Source organism: Meriones unguiculatus, chromosome 1 (assembly GCF_030254825.1).
Source record: "Meriones unguiculatus strain TT.TT164.6M chromosome 1, Bangor_MerUng_6.1, whole genome shotgun sequence".
Taxonomy (NCBI): Eukaryota; Metazoa; Chordata; class Mammalia; order Rodentia; family Muridae; genus Meriones; species Meriones unguiculatus.
In genome coordinates this window covers 162,387,802-162,405,448 of record NC_083349.1, presented here as the reverse complement: position 1 = coordinate 162,405,448, position 17,647 = coordinate 162,387,802, and the positions used below count along the sequence as shown (strand labels likewise).

At 38.6% G+C, this 17,647-nt stretch overlaps 1 protein-coding gene across 1 annotated transcript in view; it reads right to left on the bottom strand.

Moving 5' to 3' along the window:
* Npsr1 (neuropeptide S receptor 1) overlaps window positions 1-17,647 on the bottom strand; it is a 211,111-nt gene that overhangs the window by 37,088 nt on the left and 156,376 nt on the right. The window contains exon 4 of the mRNA XM_021661948.2: window positions 665-758. Coding sequence (XP_021517623.1) covers window positions 665-758 — 94 coding nt within the window. The remainder of the gene's footprint in view (window positions 1-664; window positions 759-17,647) is intronic.

The following is a 17,647-nucleotide window of genomic DNA, read 5'->3' as shown; positions in this document are numbered from 1 at the left end:
GGAAGCTGGACCTCTGTCCCTCCCACCTGGCTTGAGAGTGCAGAAGGCAGGTGCTGGTTGTGGTTAAAAGCCTTCATGGTGCCTGCATGCCTCAGGATTTGCAGCTTCCTGAGCTCTGCCTCTCCTTCTGCACCATGTGCTGGACATCAAGAAGCACTTCTGGCAGTGCTTCCTACCATGAGCAGCAGCAAGGATGTTATTGACCACCAGATCCTGGACTAAGGAGAAGTTCCTTTGTTTTCAATAAATTAAAAATTTTTTTTTCAGCTTTTGGCTTGGGGGTAAGAAAGGACAGGTGTTTGTGTCTTGTAAATGAAGAACTTGGGGAAACAGTATTCATTTCATTGTAAGGGTGGGCTTGCTGGCAGGACTGTAAGGAATGAGGTAGAAGTGCTTGCCCTGAGGTGAACAGGCACAGCACGTGGCCACTATGGTCTTCTCTTATGGGGCCGGGATAGATCATGTAGCTCTCCCCTGGCACCCAAGATTTCTTTCTATATTTTTGGACACTCTGACCCGTTAGGCAGTGAAGGAAGAGGGGAAAGACAACAAAAAGAAGAGACAGAAAAGAGAGGTGTGGCCGGGGCAGAGAAAACATTAATAAAATATTAGCAAAAGTATCCCCATCTCATAGAAGGATCGTTACGAAAGGATGTTTGCTCACCTCCTTGAAGAAACTTCATGGGGTAAACGATGGCATGGTATCTGTCTATGCTGAGGGATACCAGCACATAAGTAGAGGCATAGAGCAGCACAACCTAAGGATAGAACCAGAGGACATGTGTGACTACATGGGAGAGGACTTGCCTATAGTGCCCTTGCTACCTAAAAACCAGGAGGTTGAACCAAGGTACTCGTGAGGGTTGAGGTAAAGAGGCACTGCCTGATCCTCTTCACTGGAAGCAGATCTGAGGTTTGCAGCTGGACTCTGCATTGCTACTGACAATAGGGTGAGAATGGTCACAGCTCTCTCCATGCATCCAATTGGCTTCTTGGTTGTTCCATATTTCAGGATCAGTCTCTCTTGACATTTGCACGGTACATTTATCTGTAATTGACTTTTAAAGCTAAACTAATTTTCTCTGCCACAATTGACATCCCAGAATAATTAGAAACAAAAGTTCATTTGCCTTTTATCAGTGAGAGCAGTTGAGAGGTGAAAGAAAGGTTCTGGCTTTCCCGGGTCCTCACGCTGTTCCAGTCTTTTACTGCAACAGCACCCTCAGAGAGCGTCCTCCATTCCTCCAGGTCTCTAGCTGTACGCACCCTAACCTCTGAGTCTCTCTCCTCCAACTTTCCTCTGGCTAACCCTATCCACATCCTAACCCCCTTAATATCTTAGGCACAGATTTGGTTGCATTCTCTGTAGAGGAAGAAATTAGGCGGTAAGCTAGCACCTCTTCTGTGAGGGGTTCATATTTAGAATATAATTAAATGAACTATGTCAGAAAGTATGATTACAATGGAAATTTTCTGGGTAACCTGAAGGCAATTTCTACAAGCCGGTGAGAAATCAAATCTTCTTTTGTGGTTAAACTAGAAACCATAGAAAATGAGAGTGTAGGGGTGAGAATCTGACTTTTCCTTTGATGATCACATTTGTCTGGAACTTGTACCTTTGTTGTCCTTTCTGCAGTTCAGACAAATATCAGCCCATTATCATTGCACTTCTGTTTAGGATAGAGCTATTGGTACTTAAAATGGGGTCATTTGATAATGCATTTAACAATGCCAGTCCTATGACTATCAGAGCTTATTTTGCTTTACATATCTTGAGACCACCTATATTACACTCAGTCAAGGAAAATCATCACACACACACACACACACACACACACACACACACACACACAGCCTGTCTCATACTACAGAGCTGGCAAGCTCCTGTGCTGCAAGGGCCTTGGTGCTGAACATGAAAACGAGATTCCAAGGAAGTATCACAAGTATCTAAAAACCATGCCCTGGCTCATCACAAGTCAGGAACCATATATGCCATTTTTTATTTTTTACCCCTATATAACATAACCACAAATGCATTCCAGCATTAATGTTGCAGAGAGAGGGTTGTAAATAGTGATCAGAATTCTCTTGTGTAAAGTGTTGTCAAGGGAGAACCGGAAAGAGAATGGTTAACTTTAAAGAAAAGCCAAACTGTTGCCTCATTAGAGAGAAATTATGTTTCTGTGCGTGAACCTTGAATTTGGACTGACTGAGACCGACGACACAGTGCCTAGAAGCTGGCATCAGAGAAGGATGGGAAAGAGAGAGCCAGCAGGGAGGAAGGATGTGGAGAGCAGTTTCTAAGAGCCTTAGACATCTGTTCTGTCTTGAGTGAGGTGACTGTGCAGAATCTGGGGCAGGAGGAAAAGTCACCGAAACAGATTTTCAGGGCTACAGGCAGTATTAACAGAGAAGGAGATTAACACTGAGACACAGCTGAAATGAGTATTTAACTTCTGAAATGAAACATCTTCAAACATCTAGGTGCAGTAAAAGAAAATAAGGATATCTAAAAGAAATACATCTCAAATTATCGTGCTTCTCTATAAAAAGTAAATGCCAGAGAATGCGTTCAGAATGTTTTGAAAGAAAAATTGCGATCCAAGAATTTTGTAAATTTCATTTCAGTGCCAATGCACAGAACAGCTTTTTTTTTTTTTTTTTTTTTTTGGATATGTACGAAGGAAGGAAATATAACACCCCACATACGAGGGAACACCAGCTGAATAAGAATGATTTCAAAATTAAGAGGAAAGGGGATAAAATAATTATGTCACACAAGGAAGGCATCAAAATACAAAATGCTCATCAGATAGTTCAGGATGTAATGATGGGACACGCCAGGGAAGAACCTGAGTAGTGGTATGAGGGGAGAGAGTGAAAAGAGAGAAGTCTTGTTGAGTCCCCCACTTTGATATTTAGATACTTTTCTGACTGCCTTTGATAGAGATATATCTAAAGATAAGGGGTAAGTTATAATGAAGTAAACTTAAAATGGAGACAAAACAACTTGTCTTCTGTGGTTACTGTGGCAAATAGCCATAGGCTTGGTAGCTTAAATACCATCAGTGTATTCTCTCCATAGTTCTGGAGACCAGAAGTCTAAAAAAAAATTCTGCTACCCCCAAATCAAGATGTTTGAAGGGTCTTTCCTCTTCTGGAGACCCTAGGGGAGAATCTATCCCCAGCATCTTTGAGCTTCAGGTAGCTGCCAGCATCCAGCCCTGACGGCCTTCAATGCAATCACTTCCTCTGTGCTACAGTTTTACCCCCTCTCCTGCCTGTGTGTCAGCTCTGTATTTTCCTCTTATGATTGCATTTTAGGATTCCCTAAATTAATTTAGGATAATCTCATATTTCAGATTCTTAGTCACACATACCAATACCTTTTCTGTCACATATAGTGGAGAGCAGGCATAGTTTCCCAGGGTTAGGATGCAGATGTTCTAGAAGAATATTCTTTTAGCTTCCTACAATTAATAACTACATCTGAAACAAAAACTCAAAGAGCAAAACTTCAAAGTGAGCAGTGACAATGAGGTACTGCAATGATACTAGACACTTTCCTATTGTAAATACGAATGGCTTAATCTCCTTCATTAAAACAAAGACTATTCAAGACAAAATCTTCCCTATGGTCTAACTGTATTCTGTTCAGAATAAAAACCAACAAAACCAAATGACATTGAAATTTCAAAAATAGAGGAGTGCCCAGAGGCATATCAAAGAAGTAAAAAAAAAATTTAAAGCCTTTATTAAAATACTGCATGATACCAATCAAATTCAAAGTTAGCAGCATCCCATGTGCCAAAGAGATTTATTTATGCTGATAAAAGATACAACGAATATTGTCAGTAGAATACTGATAAATTTAGATGTAATAAGTAATGTAACAGTAAATTTATGTAACAAAAATGTTTAAGGATTTATAGGCCAAACAGCCTACAAAATATAAACAGGAAAAACTGAACTTCGTAGCACAGAATGCAAAATATCCAGACAACATGCAAAAGTTTGTTCAGATACTAGATTACCAACAAAGAAAAAATCTCAGTAGAATCCAAAAAGTGGGACTTATTCAACTCACATCCCTCAAACAAGTGACAAAGCCAAAATAAGTAACATTTTTAAAATACCACTCAGAGAATCAAACATCTTCATAATTAACTCAAGCAAAGAAGGAAATCACAGTACAATTATAGTCGATTCGTAAATGTCAACAGTGGGAACTCTACACACCAACAGCATATGGGGTGCCATTCGGAGAGCGGATGGCAGCCCGAGGATACGTCTGCCTTTTCGACACCCACCCCCAGTTCTGACAGGCGTGACCCAGGGAATGTGACATGTAAGGAAATTCTGTAAAAAGACATGAGGCTTACACTCTGCTGGACCCAGAGTGATTTTACTTGGGAAAATGCCAGATTGTGTCCATGTGGAGTGCCGCTCTTGGGCTGACTCTAACACCATCCACTTGATGTTTTCGAGCAAATTCGGGTTTACTAAATTCTCGAAACAGTGCAGAGAATCCCCGCGTTGTTCACATCACACTACATGTCCCCTGGTGTTAATATCTTGCATGCATGTGGTATCAAACTGGTTGAGCAGTCTTGATACATTATCGATAACTAAGCTGCATGGTTTATGCCAGGTTCAGTCTCTGTCACTACATTCTATGGGCTTTAACGGTGGCATGATGATGCCTATCTACCACCAGTTTTGTTCAGATGAGAATTGCTGATCTATGTGTGTCCAGTCAGCCTTTCTTCTTACAAATCCCATGTATATGCAGCCTGAGGACATGTCTGATTTCTTACCACCCCATCTTCAGCTCTGGCAGACATGACCTAGGAAATGGAAGTGAGATTTAACTGCTGGAAGATACATACATACATACGTGTATGTGTGTGTGTGTGTGTGTGTGTGTGTGTGTGTATGTATTCAGCTGAAGTCACGTGGTATTTAGCTGACTAGTTTGGCTCCTTCTGTATAACTGTGTGATTTGCTATTTTTTCCATGTGGGTAAGTAGCTTATTTTCTTATATTAAAAAACAAAACAAACAAACAAAAAAAAAAACCTCATTGTCATGTTACCTGAACATGACATACTTTGTCACTCCTTGTTGAACTCTAGATGGACAGCTTGGTTGGTAGCAGGTTTTGGTGATTACTGGAGCTGCAGAAACCACCTTTATGCAGGTTTTTGCCCACTCAATTGAACAAGTCTCTATGATCATAGTTGCTCAACTGTGTAGTGAGAGTATGTTTAACTGTGTTGGTTTGCAGAGCAGCTGTATCATCTTTAATTCTATCGGCAGTGAGTTACGTTCTTGTTAATCTACATTTGTACCAGTGTTTGGTGTTGTCAGTTTGTCTTTAAGCTGGCTGAGGTGTAAGGCATGAATCATGGCACCTTGTTCTGATTTGCAGTACACTAATGAGATGCATGTTTGCCATCTTTAGTGATGTTACCACTTTTTCCTGTTTTAAGGGGGTTGCTTTTATATTGCAGTCTTTTAAATTGTCCAGTTACCCCATAATAGTTTTATGGCATTACATTCATGTTTGTGATTCATATTGAGTATTTTAAAAGGTGAAATATCTGTGTTTATGTTTTAATTTCTATTGGACACATCAGTATTTTACAGAACACCTTAGTGGTAACTGCAATTATTGTGATCAATTCTCTTCTTTGATTGAGACCTAAGACATTAAAACTACTCTCAATAAATAGAATTTGTCTTGCAATTAGCAAATTTGATCCTCATTTAAATGTTCTTATTCAATTTTACATGTGAGTATTATATAATAGCTATACAGTTTATGATATCAATCATTACACACCCACATTTACACCTCTATTTCTCAGTGGGTAGGCATCTAGAACATCTTGATCTTCTCACATGACCACTGCTCTTACTGCCAGTTGGCACTCATTCTTTCACTTCCTTCTGGAACCCCACAGCCTTCCCAGAACTCTGGTTGCTCAAGTTTCCACTAGGCCCATTCTCCTCTTCCCTCTAGAATCCCATCCATGTCACCTTTCCAGGACCCCTGATGCCCATATTGCTGATTGATCTCTTGTACTTTGCAGGACTCATACTGCTGCATTTGTAGGCAGAGTCCTCACTCTCACCTCCCTTGAACACTGTAATGCCACCATCTTAGTCCAGGACTCAAGATGCTCCCCCACAGCACTTTACCTCTTGCTTTTGAGCCCAACCAAGATGTCCCTAAACCAAAGAATGGATAAAAAAATTGTGGTACATTTACACAATGGAATACCACTCAGCTATTAAAAACAAAGAAATCATGAAATTTGTAGGCAAATGGATGGAACTAGAAAAGATCATCCTGAGTGAGGTAACCCGGAAGCAGAAAGACATTCATGGAATGAATATACTCACTTATAAGCAGATATTAGCCATATAATACAAGATAATCATACTACAATATACAGGCCTAAAGAGGCTAAATAACAAGGAGGATTCTAGGGAGGATGTGTAAGTCTCATTCGAATGGACAAATAGAATAGACATGGGAAGCAGCTGAAGATAGGGAACAGGATGGAAACCTACCATAAATATCCTCTGAAAGACTTCACTCAGCAGGGTATAGAAGCTGATGCTAAGATTTAGAGTCAATTTGGGCAAAGCATAGGGAGTCATAGGAAAGAGCAGGGAAGTAGAAGGACCCAAAGTGAACAGGAGCTCCAAACGAGCCAACAAATCTGGGCCCATGGGGGCCTGCAGATAATGATGTACCAGCCAAGGACAACGCATGAAGAGGACCTTGATCCCTTGCTAGATGTAGGCTATAGGCAGCCCAGTCTCCAGACTGTCTCTGACATGGACTCTGTTATCCATTCTTTGGCTTTTTGATCACTTCCACCTGGATGTGAGGGCATTGTCAGGCCACAGAGGAAGAGGATGCAAGCAGTCCTAATGAGACTTGAAAGGCTAGGGTCAGATGGTAGGGGAGGAGGATTCCCCCTTTCTGAGAAACAAGGGAAAAATATAGAGGGGAAGGGAGAAGGAGGGTGGGACTGGGAGGAGACGAGAGAGGGGGCTAACATTGGAATGTAAAGTGATTATAAAAAAAAAAACAAATTTAAATTAAAAAAAGAGAAAGTTGAGCCTGCTGTCCCTCCTGTGGAAACTTCAGTCTCTTCCTTTTAGAAAGAGCACACTCTCCCCTCCTTCTGGCCACTGATGTCCACCATCCCAGGACCCTCTCAGAGAGTCGTACTTTCCTCACAGGTAGAGTACTTGTCTACCTTGCCCCCTAGCACTCTATTCTTACCATCTGAGGACCTAGGTGTGTCCCTAATCACTGCAAAGTCTTCATTTTTATTGCATTTCAATAAAATACTTATTTACTTATTTTATTTTTATTTTATGGGTACAGGTGGTTTGCCCGCATGTATGTCTGTGCCCCATATCCATGTGGCACCTGCAGGAGCCAGAGGAGAGTATCATCTGGCACTGCAGTTACAGACAGTTGTCAACTGCCACATGGGTATTGGGACTCAAATCTTGGTTCCCCAGAAAAACAGCATATGGCCTTGACTACAGAGCATCACTTTAGTCCATCCCGGCACTCGAACCCTACCATCTGAGAGTCTGCGTGGAGCTTCTGCTTTCCCCACAGGACGTGATTTCACCTGCCCCCTTGCAGGCAACTGACCCCTCTCTATCATGATATATGATGATCACCTGTTCACCCCAAAGGACGGAGGGAGGCTACCTTCCCTATCCACTGGTACTCAAACCACTGCTTGTCAGGACTCTTGTGGAGTTTCTCCCAGCTTTCCTAATCAGAAGCCGTATCATCAATACCTGAGCCTACCAGCCCCACCAACATAGCATTTCCTAGAGCAATTTCTCCTTAGGTCAGAGGCCACACCCCGCTAACTCTACAGCTCACTCTTCTGTCTACTAACCCACACAAAGCACTTGCTGGGCTGGTCAGGGCCCGTGCGTTTTCCTAGTTGAACTGGAATTGCCTCAACTACCTGACTCATAACATTAACTGGCCACAGGACCGAAGTTCAAGTATATCCCAGCTATTCCAAACCCAGCAAAATCAGCATAACAAAAGAATACAGATTAAAGCACCTTTTCGACACAGGTGATCCAGAACTCATATCACTTTGATTGAAAACCACAGAAGTCTATCTTAAACTGGCAAGTTTAACATATCTTAAACTTTAATAATATTGAAACGTACTATAGAGGTTGCTGAGGAAGAAAACACGAGTGGTTGTATCCAGCACTGGACCCTGTATTCTACAACACTGACTTGTCAGATAGGATGTACCTACCGATGCAATGGTGGCACAAGAGTTATGAAGGTAACTAACTACATTCTTACTGAATTTTATGCCTGATTTACAGAAGAAGATCCATGCCTAGAACTGTAATCCTGGTCAAAAGCTCATGGCTGGGGAGCTCATAAGCCTTAGTGTAGAATTTGCTATTGTTATTTTGCTAAAGATTATCGTATTAAAGTGTCTGCTAAATATTTATGCTTATAACCACAGACCTGAGCTGCTCTCAGTCATGGTTAGAGAAGCTTCTTTCTGCACTTGGCAGCAGTCAATGGAGTGATGCATGACTCAACGTTCTGACAATAAGAGATTTAGTGTTCATCCCCAAAGGCCATCGATCTCATCTTTCCCACTTATCTTATGAAAGATAACTGGCATGAAGGAACTTTCCTGGCCAGTTAAGTATAGACTTCTGTGCTCTCCAATCAAAGTGACATGAGTTCTGGATCACTCGTATTGAAAAGGTATTTTCCTCTGTATTTTTTTGTTATGCTGATTTTGCTGAATAAGTGGAAAATGGAACATCTTAGAAGAGAAAGCAGAATTAATGCAAGATCCAGGGAATGGGGGAGAATGAAATCATAGACATACTCCCATTCACAATAGCCTGCAAAGAAAACAAAAAGAGAATAAACCTAACTGAGTAAATGAAGGACTTCTACAATGAAAACTTAAAACCTTTAAAGAAAGAGATAGAGAAAGACACCAGAAAAGTGGCCTCTCATGCTCATGGGTTGGTAGAATATGGTGAAGAACATTTTACTGAAAGCTATTATAGATTCAGTGCAGTTCCAGTCAAAGTCCCTATATCATCTTCACAGCAAAAGAAACATCTATCCTAAAACTGATATTCATATGTAACTACAAAATTGATATTCATATGCAACTGTGTTGCCAAAACAGTCCCATATAAAAAGAACAATCCTGGAGGGAGTGCCATTTCAGATATTAAGCCATAGAGTGTGCTGAATCATTTTGTGACTTCTGAGTACTGAACTCTTCTTGCATCCTTGAAACAAATTTTACTTTTGTAAGATGTGTGATCCTCAACGTGCTATGGAAATTATTTTACTAACATCTTATTGATTTTCTTGCATTTCTGCTAATAAGAGGTATTGGCCTCTGGGTTTTGTTTCCTGTAGTGTTTCAGCCTTGGTATAAAGATAATGCCAGCCTTGAGAAATGAGTTTGGATGTATTCCCTATTCAATTACTATGAAAAAGATTTTGAAATAGATGGGTGCTAATTTTTTAAAAAAATATTTTGGAGAATAAATCAATACAGACATCTGGGCCTGGAACATTGTTGGTTGGAAATTGTTTGGTTGGTATCCAATCTGGTATTCGTTATTGCTCTCTTTAAACTTTATACTAGTTTATTATTTTAACTTTGCTGCTAGTACATTTCAGTTTCTTTCATGTTATCTGATTTGTTGTCATATACTGATTCATACTAGTCTCAAGGTTGTTGGTATTTTTGTGATATTAGATTTAATGTTTTTCCTATAACTTAATTTATTGGTAAGAATTTCTATTTTTATAAGTGAAAAAAATGATCAATTTAATTTGTCCTTTCAAAAAAGGAACTCAGTTTTATTGATCTTTTCTACTATTGTTTACTCTCCATTTTACTTCTTCGTTCTTTATTTCAGATTGTGGTAGTTTGACTGAAAGTGGTCCCCATAGGCTCATTGGGTGTGGCACTGTCAGGAAGTATGGTCTTGTTGGAGTAGGTATAGTATTGTTGGAGGAACTATGTCACTGAGGGTGGGCTTTGAGGTTTCAGAAGCTCAAACCAGGCCCAGTGGCTCAATGTCTTTTCCTCTTGCACTCAGATCCAGATGTGGTGTGGTCATGCTGTCTCCTCACAGCTATAAAACACTGACTAAAACACAGCTTGGTTCTTTTTTTCTGCAGAGTTTAGAATGATTTTGTTCTTTGCTTCTTGAGTGAAGAGGTAGGCTGTGCATTTTGTTTTTCTCTTCTTTCTTAGTATAGTTTATTGCTGCTAACATTCCCATCCTCGCTGTTATTATTTTTTGACAGGGCCTTAAATATATATATTATATTTAAATATAAAATATATATTTACTATATATAAAATATATATTCAATATATATATAATATATTGAAATTCAATTTGTTTCAAACTCTTTGAGTTTCTCTTTGATTTTTAAAAAATCCCTAGGTTACATAAAAACTTTCTGCACATTATTGCCTGCCTTCTAGTTTTCTTCCATGGCAGCTGTAAAACAGTGTACTTTCATGCAGGTTTTCAATTTATTAAGACTTGCTTTATTCCATCTATGCTTTGAATGTGGTTGATAATGTGATTGATTTCCACACTGCTAATGAAAACATTTTCTATCTTTCTATCCTCAGATTTCTGTATGATCCAATTTTAACATTTTGAATGTTTTTTACTATTTACCATTTGGCAAATAAATGGCTTATGCACTCGGTTCACTGGCCATATTTAAATACCTTATCTTAAATCTTTATGTAGCACACTCACTGGCTGTAATTCCTCAGAAATAATTTCATATTTTGTATTTTTTTCCTATAAATGAGACATTCTTTTTTGCTTCTTTACTAAATATTTCATATTTTCGTTGAAAACCAGCAGTTTTGCAAAGTCACTGAATTTTTGTTTATTTCCTTCTTTATTCCTCTATTTAAATTGACAGGTAAAACGTTTGTAAATTTATGGTTCACAGCAAGGTGCATACTTGTGTGCTCTATGAACTGGCCAGAGCAAGCTGTTCACATGCTTATTTTTTTAGTAGTAAGAATACATAAAATATAATCTTTTAACAATTTCCCAGTACACAAGATATTTTATCAACTGTGGGTATCATGGCATGCAATAATAGATCTCTTAAACTTATTCCTGCAGCTAAAATGCCATGTCCTGTGACCAGTATCTTTCTAGTGAGTCCATTCTGCAGAATCTTGTAAGAACTTCATTCCATTTATGTGGGCTTAACATTTTTTAAGCGTGCACATAAGAGAAATTATACTTTATATTTCTTTTTGTATCTGTCTGTTCCACTTAAGGTGCAGCCATCTTGTAGCAGATACTAAGGTTTCTTCTTTTTTAAATTCTGAATATTTCATTGTGTGTCTTTGTGTACACATATGTGTTTGCATATATGTGTGTGTGCATATGTGTGTAAGTGCGTGTATGAGTGTGTGCACAAGTGTAGGTATACTTGTGTGTGCAAGTGTGTGTGCATGTGTGTATGTGTCCTGTTTCTTTATCTACTCCTTTTGTGATGGACAAGGATATTCCGGGTATGGGCTAATATCAATAATGCTGCAAAAAACATGTGAGGGCCAATATTTATTGGGCATGTCAGTCTCACATGCTTAGAATATATACTCAGAAGTAGGATAGCTAGAATATGTATTAGTGTTCTTGTTAATTGTTTTTGACAGTTCCATATCATCTTCCATGGTGGCTGCACATTTCCCATCTCTGCTAATAAGAAAACATTACAGGCATCAGTGTTGTCTTTCCTCATTCCCTTGTTAATTTTTGTTTTTAATAACAGCCATTCTTACCTGCAGGGTAGGTGACATATTGCAGCTTCCATTTGCATTTCCTGGTGATTAAGGAGGCTGTGTTTCTTCAATATCTGTTAGCTATCTGTATGCCTCCTTCTGAGAAATGGCTATTTATGTCCTTTCGACTTTATTGATTTGTTTCAAATATGCTAGTCAGATTTCCATTGCTGTCATGAAATATTCAATCCTGAGTAACTTTATAAAGGAAAGAGGTTATCTTACAGTCATGCTTAAGCAGCTTGTTAAGCTGAGCTCTGCCTTTGACAAAGTATCCATGGCTGATAGCCAATGATGGAGCAGGAGTACAGGAAGAACCGTGGGTTGAATAGGAAATGGATGGAACCTGCTTTGCGCCTTTTAGAGGAACTGCCTCTGAGCACATTCCCTGCAAGCAGGCATCTCCCACTAGGCCCCACCTCTTTTTTTTTTTTTGCCATATATTTTCCATGTGTTTATTTATTTTATTTGTTCATCAAACATTAGGTATTACTTATAGAGAAGAAAAGTTGAAGCCCGTAACATCTAAATGATTACGATGAAAAAAAATCTGTAAGTGGAAAGGTCATTTCAAAGCTGTATCTGTTTCTGGCACCCACCTGCCACCGCACTGGAATTACAGTGATAAGGGTGAATTTGATATAAAAGTCAACACCATTTGACAACCCATGTAATCCATCCCATCATTAGGCCCCACCTCTTAATGGTTCTGGCACTCCCAACATTCCCCCTCTTTCATGGTCCAGCTTAAAAGTTGGGCCATATAAACCCTGGAAGGACACACTCCAACTAGACCTAAGCAGTATCTCCCATAATTGGCTTCCTTTGAGTCCTTATTTATTCTGGTAATAGTTCTTTTTAAAGACTTTTTAAATTTTATGTGTGTGCTTTGCCTGTATGAATATATGGACACCACACACACACTGGACCCAATAACAAGGGAAAGAAGTACTGGACCCCATAAAACTTGAGTTAGAGATAGCTATGAGCTATGGGGGTGCTAGGAACTGAACTGGGTCCTCTGAGAGAGCAGGCTGTGCTTTTAACCCCTGAACCATTGCCCTAACCCCCGAGAAGAAGGCCTTTCTTAAAAAATGTATCTGAGTTTACAAATGTCTTTCTGTCCTATCGGATGTTGCCTCACTTTATTTCTTTTGACAGGCAGAAACATTTTCTATGCTGATATATCCCCATATATCTGGTTTCGTTTTTCTTACTTGTGCTTTTAAGATCATATTGAAAAATTTCTCACCTAGACAAATTCCATGGAGATTTTCATTTTCTTTTGGTAGTTTTACAATTTAAAGTCTTCGGTTTAAATTTTTAATGCATTTTCAGTATACTTGTGTATCTGGTGTGAGATAAGGGTGTGATTTCATTCTTCTTCACATACATCCGCTTTTCCCAGTGTAATTCTCAGCAGCACCTAACTTTTCCCCACCTTGTATTCTTGGCACCGTTACTGAAAATCGGTTGTATACAAATGCATTTATTTTGGTGATTTCTGCTTAGTTCCATCTGGTAATATGGGAGCACAATCTATTTTGGCTATTTAAGCTTCATCATGAATCTCTTAAAAACTAAAGTATAATTGTATCATATACCTCTTCTTCTGTTCCCACTTATCCCTCCTGTTCACATTCACTCTCTCCAAAATTCATGGCTTCCTCTTTTTGAACCATTGTTGTCATGTATATCTAAATGTAAATACATATATACACATAGCCTGCTGAGTCATTTCAGTGTTGCCTGGATGTGTTTGTTCCCAGGGATGGCCATTTGGTTTTGGCTAACCAGTTAGGGGCACTTCCCTGGAGAAGAGTCATTCTCTCTCTCTCTCTCTCTCTCTCTCTCTCTCTCTCTCTCTCTCTCTCAGCAGTTGTTAATTGCTTTTAGGTGTTTACCTAGGATGGGGATCCCATGAGATTTCCTCCATATATGTTGGGGTGTTAACTGTTGTTAGAATTTTTCAGGTGTCCTTTAGACAGCCATGTTGTTGAAATTCCATGGGTGTAGATGCCCTGTCATAGCTAGAATACACAATCTGACAGTAGGCCTCTTTGTCCACTGGATATAACAAGCTTCCTGCAACTTCTTCCAAAATGTGAATGTTTCCTGACCCTTAAGTGTAGAGGTTCTGTTCTGTCAGTTGGGGCTGGGAGCACACAATCACTTGTTCTCTGCATTTAATCAGTTATGCCTTTATGTAATAGTCTCTTTATGCCAAAAAAAAAAAAGAAGTTTCTTTGATGAGGCGTGAGATGCACACTATCTGAGGGTATAAGGATTAGTATTTGGAGTGCAGCTAGGAAACAGCACTGACTTCGGAAAGTTGCAGTAGTTGGTTCTCTTCTCAGGTGTGTGACCTCACTAGACACATACAGGTCATTGACAAGGTTCACACTACCAAGTATACGTTCCCTCCTCTGAGCGTACTTTAAATCCAAGTAGACAACTGTTGGTGACCCTTAAGGTGGAGACCCACCACTTCACCGCTGTTGAAATGTCAGTGCAGCCCTTGTAGTTAATACGCTTGCCAGCTGAGTAGGGCTACAACACGGCAACTTGCGTAGCAACTCTGGTACTGTGAAAACCACTCCTTGGGGATGAGACTTCCGGGTCAATTCCAGCTTAATCACACTAAGTCCCTATACCTGAAGTACATCATTTTTTTCAGCAAAAACTTTATGCTCAAGTTCTAGGAGACATTCACAAGCAATGGCAATAGACTCTATTGCTTTGACAAGGTATTTCATGCTTCATGCATTATACTGCAGTTTTCTTAGACAGGTTATGGCTCTTGAGGGAAACATTACAACCTCAAGTGTTGATATATATATATATATATGGTATATGGTATAGATGATATATATATATGAACACACATATATAAATATATTAATTCTTTCTATCATTTTTGTTCCTATATATGTGTGTACGATATATGCGTGTGTTTAGGTAAATATAATAATGACTGCCTATGCCTTTTTAAGGCATCCTTAGTGTTATTTATTCCTTCTGCCTCCCTCTCTTTCTGTATTGCCTTCTCTCCTCTCCCTGCAGTTTAAGTCCCTCCCATTTCTTTCTTCATAATACCTATATCCTACTGTTCCACATTCTAAGACTCCTCCTCCAATTCTTGTTCCCATTTACTTTAATGCTTTCTGTGATAACTCCAGCTTATATGCTCATAACTATAGGTTTGGAGCTAAGAACTACGAATTAGAAAATACAAGGTTTGCCTTTCTGCATCTGCACCGCCTCACTCAGCATAATGTATGGTGGCTTACATTTACCTGGAAAACCCTTGGTTTCATTTTTCTTTATGGCTGAGTAGAATTCCATTGTGCATATTTACCATATTTTCATTATTCATTCATTGAGTGGAGGACATTTATGTTGCTTCCATTCGCTAACTATTTTGAATAGAGCAGTAACAAGCATGGCTGAGCAAATATTGGACATATGCCAAACTCTGGTATAGCTCTGATGTGGGAGATTTGTTTTTGGCTTTTTGAAAATTCTCTACAGTGATTTCCAGAGTGGTGGTATCAGTTTGCAATGCCACCAACAGTGAATGCAGTTTCTCCAATCCCTACAACCTCACCAGCATTTCTTTTCAGTTGTTTTCTTAATTCTTAATATTAGCCAATCTGACTGAGGTGAGACAGTTGTCGCAGTTTGCATTTTCTGAATTGCTAAGGATGATGAGCTATTTACTAGCTATTGTAATTTCTTCCTTTGAAAACTCTATTCAGGCCCACAGCCCATTGTTTAAACATGAAGACTACCAGAGACACTCAGCTATGTGTGTTAAACAATGGCCAGGTTTTTGGCCTTTCCCTCAGGAGCTGCCATTGCTAGCCTAGCTGGGCCCCAGTGTGCTAGCCACTTTAATAAGTTCCATTTTATATATACATACATACATATATGCATATATACATATGTATATGCACACATACATATGTATATATTCAGTCATTCTATCAGTGAAAATCTCCTCTGGAGAAACTTTACCTTTTTTCCTACTTATGTAAAGAGAGTTGTGGACATTTTGATTAGGATTATGTTGACTATGTAAATTGCTCTTAGTAATATTGTCATTTTCAGAATATTAATTCCATCAAACCACTAGCATAGTCCCACCACCACCATTTTATCTCTTAACTTATTTGAAGTTTTCATTGTAGAAGTCTTTTACCTCCTTTGTTAAAATATATTTCTAGATATTTTTTGAGGCCTTTGTGAATGATTTCTTTCTCAGGATGTTTGTGTTGCTATAGATAGAGACTACTGAGTTTTGTAAGTTGATTCAGTATCCTATTACTTTGTTGAACTTGTTGATAATTTACAGAAGTTTTCTGATGAAATATGGTATCTCTGTGGTTACTATATCATCCGAAGACAGGAAAATTTTGAATAGTTCTTTTTCCTGTTTCTATCTCCTTGATTTTCTTCTCTTTTCTTATTTTTTAGCTAGTGCTTCAAGCGCTATACTGAAAAGAAGTGGTAACAGCGGACAAGTGGACAGCCATTATCTTATTATTAACTTTGATGAGGTCATTCTGAGGGTTTTTCATTTAAGTTGATGTTGGCTGCGGGTTTGTCATGTAAGCCCCTTATTATGTTGAGGTATGTTTCTTCCAGTCTTACTCTATTTAAGACTTTTACCATGATGGTATGTTGGATATTTCATCAAAACCTTTTTCTGTGCCCATTGAGTTATGTAATTTTTGTCTTTAAGTCTATTGATTTGGTTTATTATATTTATTGACTTATGCATATTGAACCATCCCCAATTCTTGGCGATAATGCTAACTTGATCACAGTGGGTGATTTTTATTTCTATTTGTCTGTATTCCATTTGCAAGTTTGAAATATTACATCGGACAAATAAACAAAGAGAGAAGTCCACACAGCCAGGTGTCATCATAAAAACACAAATAATGAAAAGGGCCAACACAGTATTTTTTCCCCCAATATGTCATTCCCATGAAAACTATCTCCAGTGAGAATGATGCAAATGAATTGCAGGATACAAAACTGAAAAGTACAACCATAAACTTCATCAAAGAATTCAAGGAGTCAGAAGAATATACAAATAATTCAATGAGTTTAAACATAATAATAGTAAATGCCTGCATAATCCTTAAGAAAATACAAATGTACAGGTGAATTAACTGGTGAAGAAAATTCAGGATTTGAAAGTTGAATTTAATAAAGACATAGAAATATCAAAGAGAATTCAAGTCGATATGAAAATGGAATTGAAAAACTCAATAACCCGATTAGAAATCCTGTTGAGTTTCTTTCTTCCTATTCCTGATTTCTTCAATACATCAGACTAAAAAAAAGGAATGAGTACAGCCAACAGAATCTAGAAAAGAACAAATGAACTCGAGAGAGTGTAGGAGAAAAGAAAGAACAAATGAAGCTGTGACTACTGAAAAACCAAGGAGACTACGGATGTGAACAGTAGAACAAACATAATGTCTGAAATCAATACTTTTCAATAGCATTAATGGCTTCAACTCTCCAATCTTAAAATGCGGGCCAGTTGAGTGGGTTGAGAAACAAGATCCATCTTTATATTGTCTACAAGAAACTTACCTTAACTAAAAAGATAGTTACAACCTTAAAGTGAAATGATAGAAAAAAAAAATTCCAAGGAAATGGAACGTGATGCAGGCAGGTGTTGTTTTAGACTCCAAAGTAAAAGCAATCATAGGAAAGAAAGATGGTCATTTCATTCTA